The sequence below is a fragment of the Cibotium barometz genome, chromosome 59 (genome assembly GCF_041138505.1).
Source record: "Cibotium barometz isolate CiBa-2024 chromosome 59, ASM4113850v1, whole genome shotgun sequence".
NCBI classification, from domain to species: Eukaryota; Viridiplantae; Streptophyta; class Polypodiopsida; order Cyatheales; family Cibotiaceae; genus Cibotium; species Cibotium barometz.
This window is the reverse complement of record NC_141104.1, coordinates 20,309,397-20,328,952: the sequence shown is the minus strand read 5'-3', so window position 1 is coordinate 20,328,952 and position 19,556 is coordinate 20,309,397. Positions and strand designations below refer to the sequence as shown.

General features: G+C 48.0%; 1 protein-coding gene across 5 annotated transcripts in view; it reads left to right on the top strand.

Moving 5' to 3' along the window:
* LOC147605578 (uncharacterized) overlaps window positions 1-19,556 on the top strand; it is a 105,758-nt gene that overhangs the window by 35,525 nt on the left and 50,677 nt on the right. For all 5 annotated transcript variants that reach the window (XM_086793661.1, XM_086793660.1, XM_086793658.1 and 2 more), the window contains exon 5: window positions 9,519-9,595. In XM_086793661.1, the coding sequence (XP_086649787.1) occupies window positions 9,519-9,595 (77 nt within the window). The remainder of the gene's footprint in view (window positions 1-9,518; window positions 9,596-19,556) is intronic.

The window sequence follows — 19,556 nt, the reverse complement described above, 5'->3', positions numbered from 1 at the left end:
TCCAAGGCTCGGTGCCTGGTAGGAAACCTCTTACCACAAGTTTGCAAAGCAAAGCCTTGCACTGAACATCCGGATCAATAATATTCAGCTCCCCTTCTCGTCTGGGCCGAATAACTGTAAGCCAAGCTACCCTGGCACGTGTGTTTGTGGTGCCATCCAAACCCGACCAAAGCCAAAGAAAATTATTGATCAACCTCCACAACTAACCAATGCATGCACGAGAGAAGCACCAACAAGAGGCAATAAACCAAGCCGAGGCAAGCAGTACGTGATTAGCCACGAATGCTATAGAGGCTAAATCCAATCTCCTGGAGTTCCAATGAAGAAGCTTCTTCTGAATATACTCATAAGTACGAGAGAAAACTGTTGTTCAGGAGAAATATCAACCCCAACTTGGCATCCCAAGTATCTAGCAGTGCATCCTTTGCTGATCCACGTAAAACCAAGCTTTGCACCCCAAGCAACTCTCGGCAAGTCAGTAATCCAAAAACCGACAGATTTGTGCCAATTAATGAGGGCCCCTGCAGCCAAACAAAACTCTTCCAGTGCCACCCGGAAGGAACAAATACATGTGTGAGGCCTCCAAAAACATGGCTGTGTCATCAGCTAACTTAGAGTCAACCAGATCCTCTTGACTATGAAGAGGCAACCTCAATCCAAAAATACCGGTAGTGGAGCGAAGGAAGTTGCTCATGGCCTCTGCGACTATGATATATAATAATGGGGCTAAAGGGCATCCCTACCATACTGAGCGAGAGATGTGAAACCGCTCACCTCTATCACCGCAAGCGAGCACAATACTGTGGGCATCACGATACATGCATGAAACTCCCCTGATACATCTCTTAGAGAAACCCATATGGCTAAGAGTACCCTCAAGGAAGTCCCAATCCATTCTATCATAAGCCTTCTCAAAATCCAAAAGCAGAATGGCTAGAGGTTGATTAGTCGCTTTGATCCATTCCACGGCCTCCCAAAACGAGAAAATGTTATCAAAGATGCTCCTCCCGTGTCTTTGCATATTTGCACATAAGGTGGCTAGCATAATTGCCCATGGCTGTTTTTGTCTCGCTAAAAATCAGCAATCATAGTGGCTTTCCAGGCCCAACACATGATAATGTATGTTGAGAATATTCAAACCACCATGCATCTTAGGTTTACAAACAAGTTCATGTTTCAATAGCCTGAGCACCATTTTATTAGCTGTGGTTCTCCATAGAAATTCCAATGCTCTTGATAACATTTTCTCGTTTTGGGAGGCCGTTGAATGGGCTAAAGCGAGCAATCAGCCCTTAGCCATTCTGCTCTTGGATTTTGAGATGGCCTATGATAGAGTGGATTGGGACTTCCTTGAGGGTACTCTTAGTCATATGGGCTTCTCTCAGAGATGGATCAAGGGAGTTTCATGCATGTATCATGATGCCCACAGTAGAGTTCTTGCTTGCGGTGATAGAGGAGAGCGGTTGCAGATTTCTCGCTCAGTACGACAGGGCTACCCATTAGCCCTTTTATTATATATCATAGTTGCAGAGGCCATGAGCATCTTTCTTCGCTCCACTGCTGGTATTTCAGGATTGAGGTTGCCTCTTCGTAGTCATGAGGAGTTGGTTGACTCTGAGTTAGCTGATGACACAGCCCTATTTTTGGAGGCTTCACATATATGCTTATGTTCCTTCCGGGTATCACTAGAGGAGTTATGTTTGGTAGCAGGGGCACTCATTAATTGGCACAAATCTGTTGGTTTTTGGGTTAGTGATTACCCGAGAGTTGATTGGGGTGCAGAGCTTGGTTTTACTTGGATCAGCAGAGGATGCACTGCTAGATATTTGGGATGCCAAGTTGGGATTGATATTTCCCCTGCACAGCTATTGGCATAGACTTTGGCACTCATTCGGAAGGAGCCAGATCTCTCATTTCTTTTGGTTATTCTTACATGGTGGTCTCCCCACCAATTAGTGGAGATCAGTTTTCGGTGTAGCACCTTCTTGTCCTAGATGTGCGGTAGATTCTGAGTCCGTACAACATTGTCTATGGGGATGCAGCATTGCACAGCAGATTTGGGGTCCTGTAGCCCAACTTATGGGCAAACTGAGTGGCCGAGCCATGCATGTGACTTGGGGGTAGTTGCTTGGCTCTCCCAGTATGGTCCGTAGCTTTTTCATGAGAGCAGTGGTACAGATTTTGCTTTTTTCATTCGTAGAGGTATTGCCCAGCATGGTTTATTGCAGGATGTTCCTCAATCTGATTATACACCCCCTAGACACAGAGGATTGACACCAGTTGGGAGATTATTGCCAGTATTACAGCATGGCAGATCTGGAGAGCTAGATGCACGGAGGCTATTGAGGGTGTCCAGATTTTTGGTTCTCAGTGCATTAGTACTATATGGGGTGATATCATCCACACTCTTATGGGTACTTGGGCTCGCATTCAGGGGCCCTCTCGTTCTCCGCAGGCGAAGCGTGTGATATTTATGCGGGAATGGGACCATGGCATCTTCTTTTCCTCTAGTACCATAGGTCTTACATGGCATCATGATGCTCCTCAGTGGTTGAAATCACCTTACATATTGGGGTGATTCTATTCTTTTCCGGCTTATAGCTGTGATTGTTTTATGTTTTTCTCATACTTAATAGAAGTCTCTTTCTGAAAAAATAAAAATAAAAATGTCAATATCTTTTTTGCTCCAAACTAAAAGAGGCAAGTAGAACTGAACATAGGCCATAAGAGTGCCCTGTATCTCATCCAGATCATGAAAATGTGAGATCATGATTCACACACACACACACACACACAGAGTTTTTTGGGAAACCACTGCTTCATTAAGGATTGTATGGTACATTCATAGCTGTCCCAAGTTGGGATAGCTACTACTCATATATCAGAAACAGTGGAAAAACACTTCCAGCTGTTGAGAGGAAAGATCTTTGAGATCAAAAGAATAACACACACACCATAGTCACAAGGGACGGGGGACGGTGACGGGGGACGGGGACGGGACGGGGGACGGCCATAAGTAGGGAACGGGGACGGGGGAGGGAACGACACTCAAAAAATACTTTTTTTAAAAAAATTTCTACTCTACACTTATTCTACTTTGGAAGTACATCAAAATGAGCACAAATTTACACTAAAATGGTAAGCTTTTGAGTCATATTAATAATTAAGTAGATACAAAATGAGTCATGACTCAAGAGTCAGGAGTCAGGACTAAGCCTTAAGTAGATACAAAATGAGTCATGACTCAAGAGTCAGGAGTCAGGACTAAGCCTTAAGGAGGCAGAATACATGGACGGACTCAAATGAGTCAATGACAAAAAAGTGCTGAAGACTAGAGGCTAGAGGCTAGAGCTAAGTAGTAAGGCCCATGAATCATGATCCATGAATGATCATCCACGTGAAGTGCTCGCCTCATGGTCATGGGTAGCTTGTGCCAAAGAAGCATCAAGCTCATCCTCAGTCTCATCCTCACTGGCATGTTGCTCCTGCACCTCATCCTCTTGTTGCTCTTCTTGTTGACTCATCTCCCACTCGGTGAAGGAATCTGCCTTCTTGGTCACGCTCTTGCAAAGCATTCGCAAGTTCGCGCTGACGAAGACAAGGTCATTGGCACACTCTACCCCGAGTCGGTTCCTCTTCCTAGAGGCAATGTGGCTGTAGGTACTCCAAAGTTGCTCCAAGCAAGAGGAGCTGACGGCCTGGCTAAGTAGGCGGATGGCAAGCTGCTGCAGCTCCGGTCCATCTGAACCAAAGTCCTCCCACCATAGAGCAGCACCAACTTTGGAGCGGTCAACCTGTGCATCATGACAGGCATAGGAGCCATGAAATGACCTGTACATCGAAAGCTGGTCCCTGATCTTGCGCCTAACCGATGCATCAGGCACAAGACGATCCAAGATGATCCTCCATCCAGCGCTCACCTCCCGATCGCTCTCTTGCTTGTTGCCTTGGAATTCTGGGTCCACCACATAAGCTGCTACATGCAATGGAGAGTAGTAGGAATTCCACCTTCCTAGACACAAGGCATGGATCTCCTCGTATCTGTCTTCGTCAGGCACGAAGTCTTTCAACTTCTCTATCATGCGATCCATGGCCTCGTAGACCTTGCCTATTCATGGTTGCATAGCGTCTACAATCCTCAATAGGTGGACTATGGGCCTCACCATAGCATCTGTGGTCTTCACACGCTCCCACCAAGAGGCGTCATCTGCCCGTAGCCTACACTCTTGGCCAGTGTTTGTATGGGACTCTTGCATGGCGACAAACTCGTCGCTAAGGAAAAGCCCCCTCAAAGCACCGCTACAATCCTTCAACCGGCCCAACATGAGAAAGTTGCAGGCAAACCGGGTGTTGGAATATTTCAAGAGAGAGAGACAGGACCTCTTGTTGAACTCATGCCGAAGTCTTTGGTGGTTAAGGACAAAGGAGACCATGGTGTTGGCCTCCTCAATGAGCGGGCTGATCCATGGTAATGCCCCGATGTCCTTGAGGAGGTTGTTTAGGCAATGAGCCATACAAAAGGACACCGTGACATGTCCATACATACCTTGGAGAATAGCTCCCGCCGCCCTATTGGAAGGCTCCCCATCCACAACAAAGCCCACTACATGCTCGGGGCCAACGATCTCCACGGTGGTAGCCCACTCCGCCGCAAGCACATCCGCGCTCTTCCTAGTGCCGGATGCATCATGAGATGAGATGAAGTACATCTCTCCACGGGAATATGCAACCATGCCGTGAATACTCCTCTTGCGGGTGTCACTCCATCCATCCACAATGAGGGAGACTCCGTTCCTCTCCCATTGCCGCTTTGTGTTGTCGGCCACTTGCTCTACAATGCGCTTCTCCTTCTCGAGTAATGTAGTGCGCAAGCTCTCGGATGAGGGGGGCGTATAGGTTGAGCCATACTCCCCAATCTTCTTAACCATGACCTTGAAGTATTCCGACCTATTCAAGAAAGTAATTTACTAATGAGAAGGGGACTAGGATGATGAAAACATGAATGATGAATTGGCAATGATCGATTGCACTTACCTAGCCGCTTGAAAGGCAATGTGGTCGTGAAAGAAGAAGCGGGCCACCGCCATATCCACCTCCTCCTTCAACTTGGGGTTCCAATTCTCCCCAAGTGTAGATTGTTGCCGTGGGCCACGTAATGATTGAGAGGCCGTGGAGATGGAGGGTGCCGGCGTCGTGGATGGAGTAACATTCCGACTTGATGGTGAAGGTGATGGTGTGCATGATCCCGATCCACCACATGACTCCATTGTAGAGGCTTGAGTTCCTCTCCCCATCGTCGCGGGATCCACGACCACTCGTGGTGTCCTTCTTGTCGCTTCGACCGCTTCGTAGACGCTAAGCTTGTCAAGAAGTTCCCGTCTCTTCTCGGGCGTGACATTCGTGCAAAACCTCACCTCATGCCCACTCTCATGCAAGAGGTGGGCTCGCACTTTGTCGGCGCCACCCGTTCGCCGGTACGGGCAAAGCTTGCATACCCATGGCTGAGAACCGCCTCCATGAACGGATGTGGTGTAGTTAACCTCCTCCCACCATGTCCATCCCGTTGTCCTTCTACGAGAAGCCCCAGCACGTGAGGAGGATGCCATGGTTGAAGATGGCTTGACTCTTGAGCCTCGAGGAATGAGAGAGAGAGAGAGAGAGAGAGAGAGAGAGCCTTGAGGAATGAGAGAGAGAGAGAGAGAGAGAGAGAGAGAGAGAGTCTAGATTCTAGAATCTAGATAGTAGGGCGGCGGCCCGCGGGCCTTGTGTGAGAGCCTAAGGGCTTGGAACTTGGAAGTTGGAAGAGAGAAGAAGCTTGAGCCTTGAAAGCTTGAGCCTTGAGAGTTGTGAACTTGTGTGTGCTTGTAGCCTTGTAGAGGCTCGTTCTTATATAGATAGGCAAGAGAGAGAGAGAGAGGAAAGCCTCAAGGGCAAGAGAAAGAAAGAAAGAAAGAAAGATTTTATTAACGTCTTCCAAAAGACCGAACTCGGCCTATGAGACAAATCGGAGTACCTGTATGGGGTATCCTCTGTCATCCCAACAAAATGAAAAAGCACTGAATAAAAAAAAGCTGAATCTGGGTGTGGAGGGGATGGAGCTCTACTACTAGGAGAATGCAAAGCTATATGCATGGAGTATACAATCATGATATGCAACCTAGCTAGCTCCATCCTGTACCATACTGGGGGTATAAAATGGTATACATCAGTGAAGGGGGTGTCCACAGCTCCCTGAAGAACATGCCTGGGTGTGCTCTGAAGCGAGCCAGTCGCTCCGCACCCTCTCTGTGAAACTGAGCTCTGATCTCTGTCATCTCTCTCTGGTATAGGCGTGGTGTTCGAAAGCCAGGTGTCCTCTGTCTCCTGCGGGCTCTAAGTGTCTCTGCTCTCTGGAGAGTAATTCCCTGCCGTGTAGGGGCTGGGAGGGGTATGGATCTCTGAAAAAATGTAGTAATCTGTGTCTGCCGCCCCCCCTCTGGAGCTGTCTGAGCCTGTAATAATGTCTCTCTGTGGCGCTGTATGTCTAGAATGTATCTCCCTAGTATGTGCTGGTCTGCTGCCTCAAAGATCTGGCGTAGGGAATGTGGCTCTCTGAATAAAATGGGATATCTCTCTCTGATGGCTGTATATGCTCTGCATCTGCATACATAATGCTCCTCACTCTCCACCTCCTCTCTGCACAATCTGCATACCCTCTCCTCTCGGGGGATCCGTGCTGCTCTGCCAGTCTCAATCTCCAATCGGTGTGATGAAACTCTGAGCTGACCAATAGCCACTCGGGAGCCGTGTGGTAACAAGCCCTCCATGTATCTAGGCCTCTCTATAAATCCATCATCAGTGATACTCATGAAGTGATCTCTGTAGTATAGCATCTTCGGTGGAAGAGGCTGTGTAGGTGATATCCATGTCTCTCGTGTATAGAGCTGCCATAGATCTTGTCTCAATACTCTGTTCCTCTCACTATGAGAGAGTTGGATATGTGGTGCATCCCTGTCATACTGGAATGGTGGTAGATGATCCATGTCTAGGCCATGCTGTGAGAACCAATGTGTGACCTGTGCATACCATGATCCTCTGTCTCCTGCCTCAGCCAACTGTCTAGATGCCTGAAAAGCTCTGTATGATAATCTGTCCTGTGGCATCTCTCTGAATCTGTCTAGCAGGCATATAGTCTGAAATATGGCCTCTACCATCATAGGAGGCGCAGCAAACTCTGCTCGGATAATGTCATGAGGTACTGACGGTTTGCTACGTATCATGCGTGCCATCATGAGGGCCTGTGGTCTCTCTATCTGTGTCCACCAATGGGTAGCAAGGCCTGGTGCCCATACTGCTGCTCCATACATCAATGCCGGTGTGACTAATGTGTCAAATAGCCACCCCTTCGTCCGGGGCTCCTGAAAATGCGCTTGGTGGCACTGTCTCTCTAGCATAGCCAATGCTGCATATCCCCGTGTCAATCTAGCTCTGGCTGCTGAACCCATGGTAAAGCGTGTGGCTGCTGCAGAGAAGGTAACCCCTAGGTACACGTATGATGTCACCACCTCCACCTGGCATCCGGCGAGAGTGAATGTCAGCTGACTCCTGCCCTGTCTCGATGTATGAAAGACCATAACCTTGGTTTTCCCAAGGTTCACAGTAAGACCCCTCTGTGTGCAGAAATCATGGAGTGCATGTAGATGCTGCTGTAGACCACCTGGGGACTCAGACACTAATACAATATCATCAGCATAGAGCATAATATGTACTGAGGTACCTACTAAATCAACTCCATCTCCGCCTCCCCGTGTAATGAAGTCAGCCACCTCATCAATGTATAACCCAAATAGCGTGGGGGAAAGTGGGCATCCTTGCTTCACACCAATGGTGCTAGCAATAGTCTCGGACATACCTCCTGGACATCTGACTCGTCCAAAAACCTGCTCATATAATATATAGATGCCCCATGTCATATCTGCTGGTATGCCAAGAGACTGCAGGCGCTGAAAGAGCCTCTCTCGTGGTACTGTGTCAAATGCCTTGCGGAAATCCACAAAGCAGCAATAGAGCTTTCTCTTCCTCACTCTGGCCTGATCAATCATACATCTCAAAGTGAATACATGGTCAGTGGTAGAGAAAGCTCTCCTGAAGCCTGCCTGCCCTGATGAGCGTAAACCTGCTCGCTCAGCATATAAGCTAAGCTCCTGCTCCAGCACTGCACCATAGAGTTTGGCCAGCACGTGGCCAACCATAACCGTCCTGTAGTTGCTCGGATCGAGCATATCCCTTGTTTTGTGAATCGGCACAATGGTGTGCATCGTCCACTCCGCAGGCAAACCCTCTGCTAGTGCCCTGTTAAACAGGTGTGCAAGAAAAGGAGCTAAAGAATCTACTGCATATATGAGATGCTCACCCTGTAGGCCCATATGGTCGGCGGCCCGTCCATGCTGTAGGCGGCGGATAGCTTCCTGTACCATCGAGTGGGTAAAGAAGCTAGCTGTGGTAGGTCGAGGCTCCTGTGGCTGAGGTATAGGTGGCTGCTGTGGGGCATGGTATAGACCCTCTGCATATGTGTGCCATGTCTGTGGGTCTGCAATAGGTGTCGGGGTCCGGGGCTCTCTGAAGTGCCGCCATGAGACAGGGCTATCTCTACTCATGAAGAAATGAAAGATCTCTAGCTCCTGTATCTCTGCGAAGGCCCGCCTTTTGCGGCGAGTAAGTCTCCTCATCTCTCTCCTCGACTCTGCTCTGTGATGGCTCCCAAGGCTCTCTGTATGCGGAGTCGTGAGTATAGGGCTCTGCACTCGTCATCATACCATCTGTTCTGGGGCATAGTCCCAGGTCTCGCAGGCTCTCCTGAGTGTACACGATGTGGGAAGCTCTGTAATGCAGCCGTGTGTAAGAGTGATGCGAGCTGGGCTGTAATGGTATCCATAGATGCCAGGGGATCCATGAGTAGGAGCCCATCCTCTACTCTGCCAGTGTATATGTCTGCCATGTCATGTGTGAAGTAGATGGTAGTGTGTGGCGTCGGAGAGAGAGAGGGCCAAGCCTCAAAGAAACAATAGCCATAAACGGCTAGAAACGGGAAGCGAAAGGGCTAGAAACGGGAAGGCGCAACGGCAAAAAACGGCGAGCAACGGCTCTCTACCGTCCCCGCACAGTGCCGTCCCCGACCGGCGTCCCCGTCCCTGCGCCGTCCCCATTGCCGTCCCCTGTGAGAAACATGCCGTGGGGGACGTCCGTCCGTCCCCGTCCCTGGTCCGTCCCGCATCGCCGTCCCGGCGTTCCAAGCTGCCGTCCCCTCCGTCCCCTGTGACTATGACACACACACACACACACACACACACACACGCACGCACACGCACACGCACACGCACGCACATGCGCGCACACACATGCATGTGCTTCCTTAACACACACACACTATGCCTTAACTACAATTAATATGGAGTTTCTTCTTGTCAAGTTTTATAACTTAAGATGATGAACTAATTGATCGATCATTTTTGTCCTAATTCAAAGCCCTACTTTTCCAGATCGCATTTGGATGAAGAGAAGGGTTCTACCACCACATATACATCAGAAAAGCTCTTTGGAAAAGATTCTAGACAAAGTAGGAACAAGATTTATATTGGAATCAGCCACATTGTGAACAGCTCTACCTCAAGAAAGTGAAAATATTTTTAAACTGAAGGTTCTGAAAGAAAGTGTTAAAACTGAAATAAAAGGAATATGTTGAAGGTACAGTTTCTAATAGGAAGCTAAACATATAGGAAGTATGTGGCTTAAAGAGCAGCACAAAAAAGCCTCTTTTAAAACTGGTTTCATATGGGAGTTGGATTGAAAGCGATCCAAGATTTACATGTCAGGATGGCCTTGCATTGCAGGTGCTCACTATTTCTTGACTGCTTGTCAAAGGCCAGCATGTTAAGGTGGAAATGAGCTGGCTTCAATTTGAAATTCTTGTCGGAGATTGTAGGTATATGGGGGTCCATGCATGAGGGACCTCACCACTGCCACCAAGCATGGAGAAGGCTAGCTATGAAGCTGGCCTACGATGGGTTTGGTTGGCTCTAAGTGAAGATCCAAAGGGGGTGTAGGAGCCATCAACCCCCCAGCTTAAAAGTTTTCATTGAAGAACACTTTTCTTTTTTTGGTCTAGACCTTTTGGGTCTTTTGTAGACTTTAATATTACTTTCTTTCTTTCTCCAACGGGAACTCCTCTGGACTGCCTTTCTTTCTTTCTCCAATGGGAAATCCTCTGGAACTGCTGCATGGGCAAATCTTCTGGGACTGTTAATATGGGATTCGGAGAAGTACACTGGAATTGCTTGGTGTTTCTACCACCTCTGAAAACTGCTGGACCTTGGCCCACCAGTTTTGGGATTGGTGTTGGCTTTGCAGATTCAGATATTAGCACCTCTTGGTTGAACTTGATTTGTGGATTGCAGGCTATCCTTGGCATGTCGTTGGTATCCCTTTTCTTTGTCTTCAAATGTGGCGCTCTTATCCGCTTCACCCGTGTGTGCCACCACTTCTTCATTAACTGTACATGGCATTACCAACAACTTCAACACCTTGCGGCATGTGGCTTGATGCTCTTCTTCTTCCCATTTGTGTTGGGCTTCATGCTTTTCAAATTCCCATCTCTATTGGCTGTCACGCTCTATGAATTCCCAAAAGTGTTCTTGAAGACGTGCCTCCCAATCAGCTTTTCTCGTGATTGTATTGGTCGTCACGCTCTACAAATTCGCAAAAGCGTTCTTGAAGACATTCCCCTCAATCAGCTTCTCGTGCTTGTTGCTCTATGGCTTCTTGGACTTCCTGTGCTTGGCGTCCTTCTTCCCATGCTTCTTGGTATTGGTGGTACCATCCGTTTCGGATTATCTCTTGTTGCTTGTACCATTCTATGATGGAGTCTGTACCTGCTGTGGACGGACACTTGCCTACTAGACCTAGATGTGACTCACCTCTGCGACTGCTGGTTTCCTGCAACTTCTAATGCAGTTTGCTTATGCGAAAATGCTAATTGTTGAACTAACACAATCAATCCCTAGTGGTAGGCTGACCTAACGCGGATGCCTATCTGGATGCACCTGAATGCTTTGATACCAATATAACATACTAACTATGAGGTAAACTGGATTAATTGAGATTAAAAGCAAGAGAGATTAACAATAATCTATTTGCAATAACACAATAATGAAGATCAGAGAGACCTAAACTACTGTATATTGCCAAAACATGAATATAAATTACCAATAATGAAGATCAGAGAGACCTAAACTACTGAATATTACCAAAACATGAATGTATATACAATGACGATTATAGATCCAAATCAAATGTGCAAATGCATGTTGAGCAAACTCTATTGCTGTACATGAACTAAATGATTTGTTGTTGTCTTCCACTAACGCATGAGATAAACGCTTATGGAAGAGGCTGCTTGCTGCTCCAGATGTTGTGTATACTGCGTGTGGAATCATGGCTACAAACCATGTCTCTGAATATGGAAGTGTAGCAGGGTTGATTGCCTGGTACACTAAAGTGGTGGTTCTTCAACACCATGTAACAATTCAAAAACACTTGAATGTAAGCATAGAACAATGCACAAGAATACTGTAAACATCACTTGTATTACTTCAAAGACGCTGTTATATGCCCCTCACTGCACCGTGCACACCCAGCAGTGGTCACAATGAGATGGACCACACAAGACGGAATGACATTGTAGAAGGGTTGGTTGCCCGGCATACTAAAGTGGTGGTTCTCCTCTGGATAGTATGTCTGGAGTCCTCAATACTCTCGACATGATATACACATGAACAAACTAAGACATATTAGAATATGAGCATAACACAATGACAAGAATACTGTAAACATTACTTGTATTACTCCCAAGAAGCTGTTACATGTCCTTCATTGTACCGTGCATACACAATAGTGGTCACATTGAGTAGGACGATGGAATAACAAGTGACTACAACACTCAATGAACAAGACTCGAACAGAACTAGATGGAAAAGGATAAGAATGAGCTAAGGAACCATGTTAATGATTTCTGCAAGGTGGTGGCGTCAGTGGTATCTTTGGTAGATGCCCATCAGGTGACAATGCGGTGCCTTCAATGCCGGTGCGTGCCCCTCTCGTGTGTCTGTTTGTGGTGCGCTTTCGTTTCTAGATGGTCCACTGGATGTTCCGAGATGGTCCAGTGGAATGGTCGAGGCACGGTATGATCCAGTGGCACCCTGGGATGTTCCAGCGTGCACCTGGGGATGGTCCAACAAGAACAGTCCAATGTGGGCACCCTTAGTGGCTAGAGGTCGCCCACAACTAGAGTGCTCACCGTCCTCGGTGAGGAAGATAGAAAACAAAACATATATGTAAATTGATAAATTATTACTGAATGTAAATATGCATTATACTGCCAATACATCATGAAGGATGACAGGTACAACGATAGAAAGCATTGACATTATGAAAGATGGTATGTACAATGAGAAAAAGAACTAAGGGCCCTCTTCATGTGGGAGGAAAACTCTGAGTGCTAGCTGATGTAGTGCTGGGTACCCAAGTTGATGAAGAGGTTTGGGAACCAGTGAGAAGTGACTAGAGAGGATAGAGAGACTGGCGAAGGGCATTGAGGTTTGCTACTTGGGCTCGTGAGAAGATGAGTGCCGTGGTCTGCTGTGCCACTTGATCGCGTAACTGAAGCACCTCTGTGCTGTGAAAAGATTATGTGCAGATGTGGGTGAGCTTCGTGAAGACGTGGCTCGAGAGTGGAGACTTGAGTTTAAAGTGTTGGAAAAATCAGAGTCTTAGTAGTGTGAAAGGGTTATTGAGTCTTTTGGTAGTAAGGGTTAGAAGGCCTTGGTGCCTATAAATACATTGTACATGGTGTGAGTATTATCATTCATAATACAATCCTTGTGTTCATGTATACTCCATGCATATAGCTGTGCATTCTCCTAGTAGTAGAGCTCCATCCCCTCCCCCACTCATTGTACATATTGCACACCCAGATTCAGCTTTTTAGTTCAGTACTTTTTCATTTTGTTGGGATGACAGAGGATACCCCATACAGGTACACCGATTTGTCTCATAGGCCGAGTTTGGTCTTTTGGAAGACGTTAATAAAATCTTTCTTTCTTTCTCTCACTTGAGTTCTATTGCATCTCTCTGTCTCTTTTTTTTTTTTTTTGAGGAAACATAGAGCTATAATACTGAGTATGAAAAAAATTCCCCAAAGTGCCAGTGGTGGCCTACTGAGGGGGCATACAAACTGTGCAGTGAGAGGCGTGAAGCCTGTGAGCAGTCAGTGCTACATCACGGTGGATGATGTGATGTGTGCAATATGAACCACTGTGGGGGAGTGTACTCCCATCGAGCATGTCCTCCAACAATCCTGAAGAAGAGACCCGTGCGCCCCCAACGACGAATGAAGGCCTGGAGTCTGTCCTGAGCTGTCTGTGAAGGCCGACAGGAATCATCATACATGGAACGCAGTGCACGGATAAGATCGAGCCAAATCAGGACTAGAGTATCACGTGTCGATTGCCGCGTGTGACTAAGGACATGGAGACAACGAGCTCTCCAAATGTTCCACATCGCAATCGCAGCAATCACCATAAAAACATCATCCCTATGCCAATGCTCCATGTGCAAGGCGTCTAGTGGAATCATACTAAGGTACCCCCTCCGATACCCCGTCGCCGTAAGCATGAGCACAGCATCAGTGCCCTCCCCCTCAAAGAACACATGAGGTCCCGGCCAAGGAAGGAGCCATAACACAGATCCCCAACTGAGGAAACCTGCATGCAGACCGGCTCTGCTGAGTAGTAGAGCCACTGCTCGCCAAACAGAGGAAGCCACTGGACACGACCAGAGGGAGTGGGCCTGAGACTCCTGAACCTGATGATCACAGCATATACATATGGGATCATGGCCCATCAAGGCACCCCAAGTGCCGACGGCAAGACCAGCATGAGCAGTCAACCAAAAAAAGAGAGTGATCCGCCGAGCAATCCTCAGCCTCCAAATAGATGCCCAGTACTGTGTCAGGAAGGCATGACAGAGACCTGCATGTAGCCAAGTGCCCGAACGCGTAGGTCTATGTAACTGTCGTCGAAGCAAGCAGTGCCTCCCAATCCGAACAGTATAACCGAAAAAGGAAGTATGCCTAGCGCCGGTCTCCACAGCAGGCCACTCCCATTCCCCGGGGTCCCAAGTCAGCTGCGAAAGAGGCCGTCCCTCCCAGATCCATAATCGCCAACGGGCAGCCATACCAATGTGAAAAGACGGGTCCACCTCCCATCTTTTCCTGTAAGAGCCTACAACACGGATGGGAGTCCAGTCAGACTGTCGCAGCTCCTCTAGGCAACCCAAACCATGAAACTGTAATCTGACGTGGCCGAAAGCATCTGGCATGCCCATAGGGATAAAAACCATAGGCCAATAACAATGGGAGCTCCAAACAAGAGAGGGTGTACCTTCAGCACCAAACATGCATAACCATCCTGAGAGCTCAGGCATCTCATGTAAACCCCGAATGGCACGATCCCAAAGCTCTGGAAGAGCTGCATCAATCTCTGCAATCCGAGGCAGAATACCCCTGCCTATGGAGAACTCCTCCCCAATAAAACCTGCCGGAAGCTGCCGTGTCTGTGACCAAGCATGCATCGAAGCAGCCAGGCCGCTATCCCAAGCCGCCCAGTCTATGTGTGTCCTCTGGCCAAGCTGGCGACCCTCAGTATCCAACACATGGGGATTCCAGATCAAGGGCTGACGCTCAATCTCTGGCAGAGAGGCAGGAGGACGTCTATGCATGCCCTGTCTCATGGAGATCCATATCTGTAAAATGGAGCGCATGAAGGGTGACAAATGAGCTGTACACAGAGGAGAATCTGAAAAAATATAGCGTATACATGCAGCCCAAGAATGACCATCGCGGGTTCCCAACTGCGGGGTCACTGTGTGCAAAACCGATCTGAAAAGTAGCTTCCAAGTTTCATTGCCCGGAAACAAGGCGCGGACAATGAACTTGGTAAGCAAAGCACGACGCTGCATCTCTGGATCAATAATGCCAAGGCCCCCCTCTGCAATGGGCCGGATAATCGTCTCCCAACGGACTCTAGCTCTAGTGTCAACAGTGCCATCACGGCCACTCCACAGGAAGTTGCGAATCAGGCGGCGAACCTGCCGCATCACTCCCGTATGAAGCATCCAGCAGGAAGCAATGTACCAAACAGACGCCAACAGTACCTGATTGGCCACAAGGACCCGCCCTGCAAGAGACAAGTGCTGGGAAGACCAGTGGTGGCAGAGCTTTCTGCGAAGCGACTGCAAAACCGGCGCAAACTGCTGCTGGGGAGTGATATCCAGTCCAACCTGAAAACCCAGATAGCGACAAGACTGACCCCGCTGCAACCATGTAAACCCCTCTGCCACACCCCAAGTCGGAACATCCTCTGAGCCAACCAGCATACCATATGACTTGTGCCAGTTAATGCGAGCACCACTGGCCAAGCAATAAACATCGAGAACTGAACGCGTCACATCAAGGACTGCAATGGCATAACGGACCATAAGCAAAGTATCATCAGCATACTCCTGATCAATCAGGTCACGCTCGTCTGTAAGTGGCAAGGTGACTCCGTGTATATCTCTCTGCCGGGCATGAAGAAAGTCAAAAAGTGCCTCTCCCACAAATAAGTACAAAAAGACTGCAAGGGGACATCCCTGTCTCACAGAGCGAGAGATGTCGAATCGGCCAACAAAACCCCCAATAGTCACTGCATTGGCTGCTGATCTGTAAAGTGCGGATACGCCAGTGATCCACTGCTGTGGAAACCCCATGTGAGCAAGAGTACCCTCTAGGAAGGACCAATCCACCCTATCGAATGCTTTCTCAAAATCAAGAAAAAGCAATGCTAGGGGAGTGCTAGTAGACCGAGCCCACTCTACCGCCTGATGGTAGCAAAAGATATTATCCAGGATACATCTGTCCTGGATAAAAGCAGTCTGTGATCCATGAATGATGTCTCGAAGAAAGGGCCTTACTCGCACTGCCAGCATGGAAGCTAATATCTTATACACCGTAGGAAGGAGAGTAATGGGGCGCCACTGTCGCAGGAGCGTGCCATCCCCCCCCCTTAGGTATAAGAGATATGAGCCCAGAGCAAAGAGACTGAGGCATGGTCCCAGAATCATAAATCTCCTGAAGCCCTCTCTGCAAGGGCCCTGAAACTGCATCCCAATGAGTAATGAAGAACTGTCTAGAGAGACCATCATCCCCCGGGCAAGAAGCAGGGTCTAGAGCCTCTACCGCCTCACGTAACTCCTGGACTGTGGACAAAGAGCAAAGGGAACGAGCCATGTCCGCAGTGACTGAGCGTCGCGTGTGGGACCATACAGTAGCTCTGGCCGCCTGAATGTCATCTGTCAATGGATCAGCACTGAATAGATCTGCATAATAGACTGTAGCAATCTCCAGGACTCTATCTGGGTGAGTCTGTAAATGCCCATGGTCATCCAAAACTGCACGTAGAGCAGTCCCACAAGGTCGCTCTTGCATCTCTCTGTCTCTCTCTCTCTCTCTCTCTCTCTCTTGGCTTCCCTTTCTCTCTCTTCGCTTCCCTTTCTCTCTGCAGGTTCGCCCAGTTCGCCTTCTCTCTCTTTGCTTCCCTTTTCACCCACCCACCCTTGCTCAGGCCCCCAAGGCAGCAACATAACTCTCCCCTGCACCTGTATAGCTGAGCATCTTGAGTCTCCCCCAAAGGGGAGAGGGTACCCTTGAGGGGGGACTCGTTCCACCAACAGCCCTCTCCTTTATCAGCAACAACACATGGAAAGTAAGAAGTCTTTTGCCTCAGTCACCGCTTCACGATTACCGCCCATTCCTCCACCCGTGAGCAACCCGTGAGCAAGCCGACACCATGGGAAGCCTACCTCATGCAAGAACTGAAGAAACTCCAGGGAGAATTAGCAGCACTGAAACACGAGACTATCAAGAAAGATGAACAAATCAATGAACTGAAAGTGGAAGTGCAAGCCATGAAGACGAAGCAAGAGGAAGCACGAGAAGGACCCTTACCTACAACACTACAAACAGAAACGACAAACCATGTTTCAAAGGTAAATTCAGTTAACTCACAAGATTTTGTTAAAGAAGTCATATCAGCAGTCAAAGAAAAGGAACGAATGGAAAGTAACAAAAAGGTAATCAGAGTCGGTGGTCTTCCTCAAGGCTGGGATAGGGCAGACATAGCTCAAGAGCTTCGAGAAGACTACATATTAGATACAGATGTACTTACAGCACAACTGAGCAAAGTAGTCCCCTTCGTGGACTTAGGAGACCCTATCTCTATTATAGTAAAGGGTACACAGGCAAAAGTCTTCTATATGGACAACAATGAGAAAATAGCAGTGATGAAGCAAACAAGGTCTCTCCAAGGGACAAAGGTATGGATAGCTGATGAACTCACCCCGTTACAACTCAAGAACAAATCGGCAGAGCTGAATAAAGTTAAAGAAGCAAGAAAGAATGGCAAATGGGCAATATACAGAGGAGGACAAGCAATCATTAAAGAATTCCGTACCCCACCCCCCTCAAGAGCAAATCCATCCATGAATGAAATATAGCTATTTTTATTTTGAACCTCAATTTCGAACTAGATGCAATAGAACCCATTGTAATTTAAACTCTTAAGAGTCTTAAGAGTTCATTTTGAGTTATTTTTTTTTCAGTTTTATGCCTCTTTGGCATTGATACCCAGAGTGGAATGTAAATGGATGTACCTGATCTGTGCCATAGGTCGGATTCGGCCTCCCGTGGGACGTTTATATAACTTTCTTTCTTTCTTTCTTTCTCTCTTCCATATCCATGTCTATGCTTCCCCAAAGCTTGATCTCTCCACCTCTTCTTCCACTCCTCCCTCTTGGACCTGGCCATGTTTCCAACATGGTATTAGAGCTAGGCTCCATTCCATCGCCATGCTTCACCTTCTCTCCTTCTACATTTTTAGGGCGTTTTTTTTTGTTGCATTTTTTAGAGTTATTGTTTTTTTGAAGGGTTTTCTTACCACCTATTTTCAGCCCTGAAGTTAGTGTTTTCTTTTCATGATGATTAGCTGCGTTTTTCAGAGCGTGAAAGCACATTGAACGTGGGACTGGAAGCCTCAAGGGGTGTCAAACCCTCAAGCTCTACCAATCCAATGTTTGGGACATCCTTTTCCATCTAGTTATGTTCATTGAGTCTTATTCATCGAGTGCTGGAGTCACTTGTTATTCTGTCCTGTGTGTCGTCCTACGCAATGTGACCATTGCTAGGTATGCACGGTACAGTGAAGGGCATGTAACAGCCTCTTGGGAGTAAAGCAACTCTAGTGTGCCAGGCAACCAACTCTACCACGTACACTAAAAATTTGGCACGCCCGGTGAGACACTCGAAACTTGGAGTCCTGTTAGCTCACCTCTTGTCTATGTGTCCTATGTATGCCCAATACACGCTCTTGTGCTAGTCCGATCAGCCCAGCCAAGAGTCCAATACTGTTAGCTCACCTCTTGTCTATGTGTCCTTTGTATGCCCAATACACGCTCTCGTGCTAGTCCGTTCATCCTAGCCAAACGCTGCCATAGCCGGAAGAGGTTCAGTTACGTACCTCCCAAGGACCCCCTTCCACCCTTCCCTATGGCGGCCAACCTTGGTAATCCCACCTATGGTAACAATGCTAGAGGCCCCTAGCCCAGAACCCCTTTCGAGAGTGTTAGGCCGGGTAAATGTCAAGCTTGTTTCAAAGGATCCATTGCTGAAGATGTAGATGACCACATTCGGCGGTTCATTTCTATGTGCAAGAGCTGAGGTCTTGAGCGGGATGATGCCTTCTTGGTACTTTTTCCGTCCACTTTAGAAGGCTCTGTAGACAAATGGTTCAGTCAGTTCCCAAATGACCACTTTGTGGACTGGGCCACCCTGAGGAACACCTTCCTCGGCACCTTCCGACCGGGTAACTATGAGGACTGCCTTCTCCAAGAGCTAGGGAAACTACAATTACTACCAGGGGAGAGTGTGTGAGAACTCATGACATGAACCACAGTGTTGGTGACCCGCCTACTGACTTACCGTGGCAACTTCATGGTGCGTCAACGGGTGACATGGGCCTTGCCCAAGACTCAATAGAAGATTCAGAGAAGTCGGCTTCCACCAACCACCTTGTTGGAATTCCAACCTACTAGAAAATGCATGTCTCATGTTTGAGCATCATGTGGGCTCTATACCTCTAGTGACAACACCATTGGATGACCTGGTGGCTTAGCTCAAGCGGGAGCTGGAGGCACTCAAAGTGAGCCAAAAATCTCAAAATGAGGAAATCACTCTGCTTCAACTCAGGAAGGAGATTGAGGAAACCTTCCACCACTCATTCCCAACCCCCCTGCAACAGCCACTATGGCAGCAGCCCCCATGAACCGTCTGACTCGCCCTCCCTCACCCCATAATCGCCTTGTCCTCTACTACAAATGTGAAGAGTATGGCAACTACCAAAGCTGGTTCCCCCTTCCTGAAGGCGCACCAC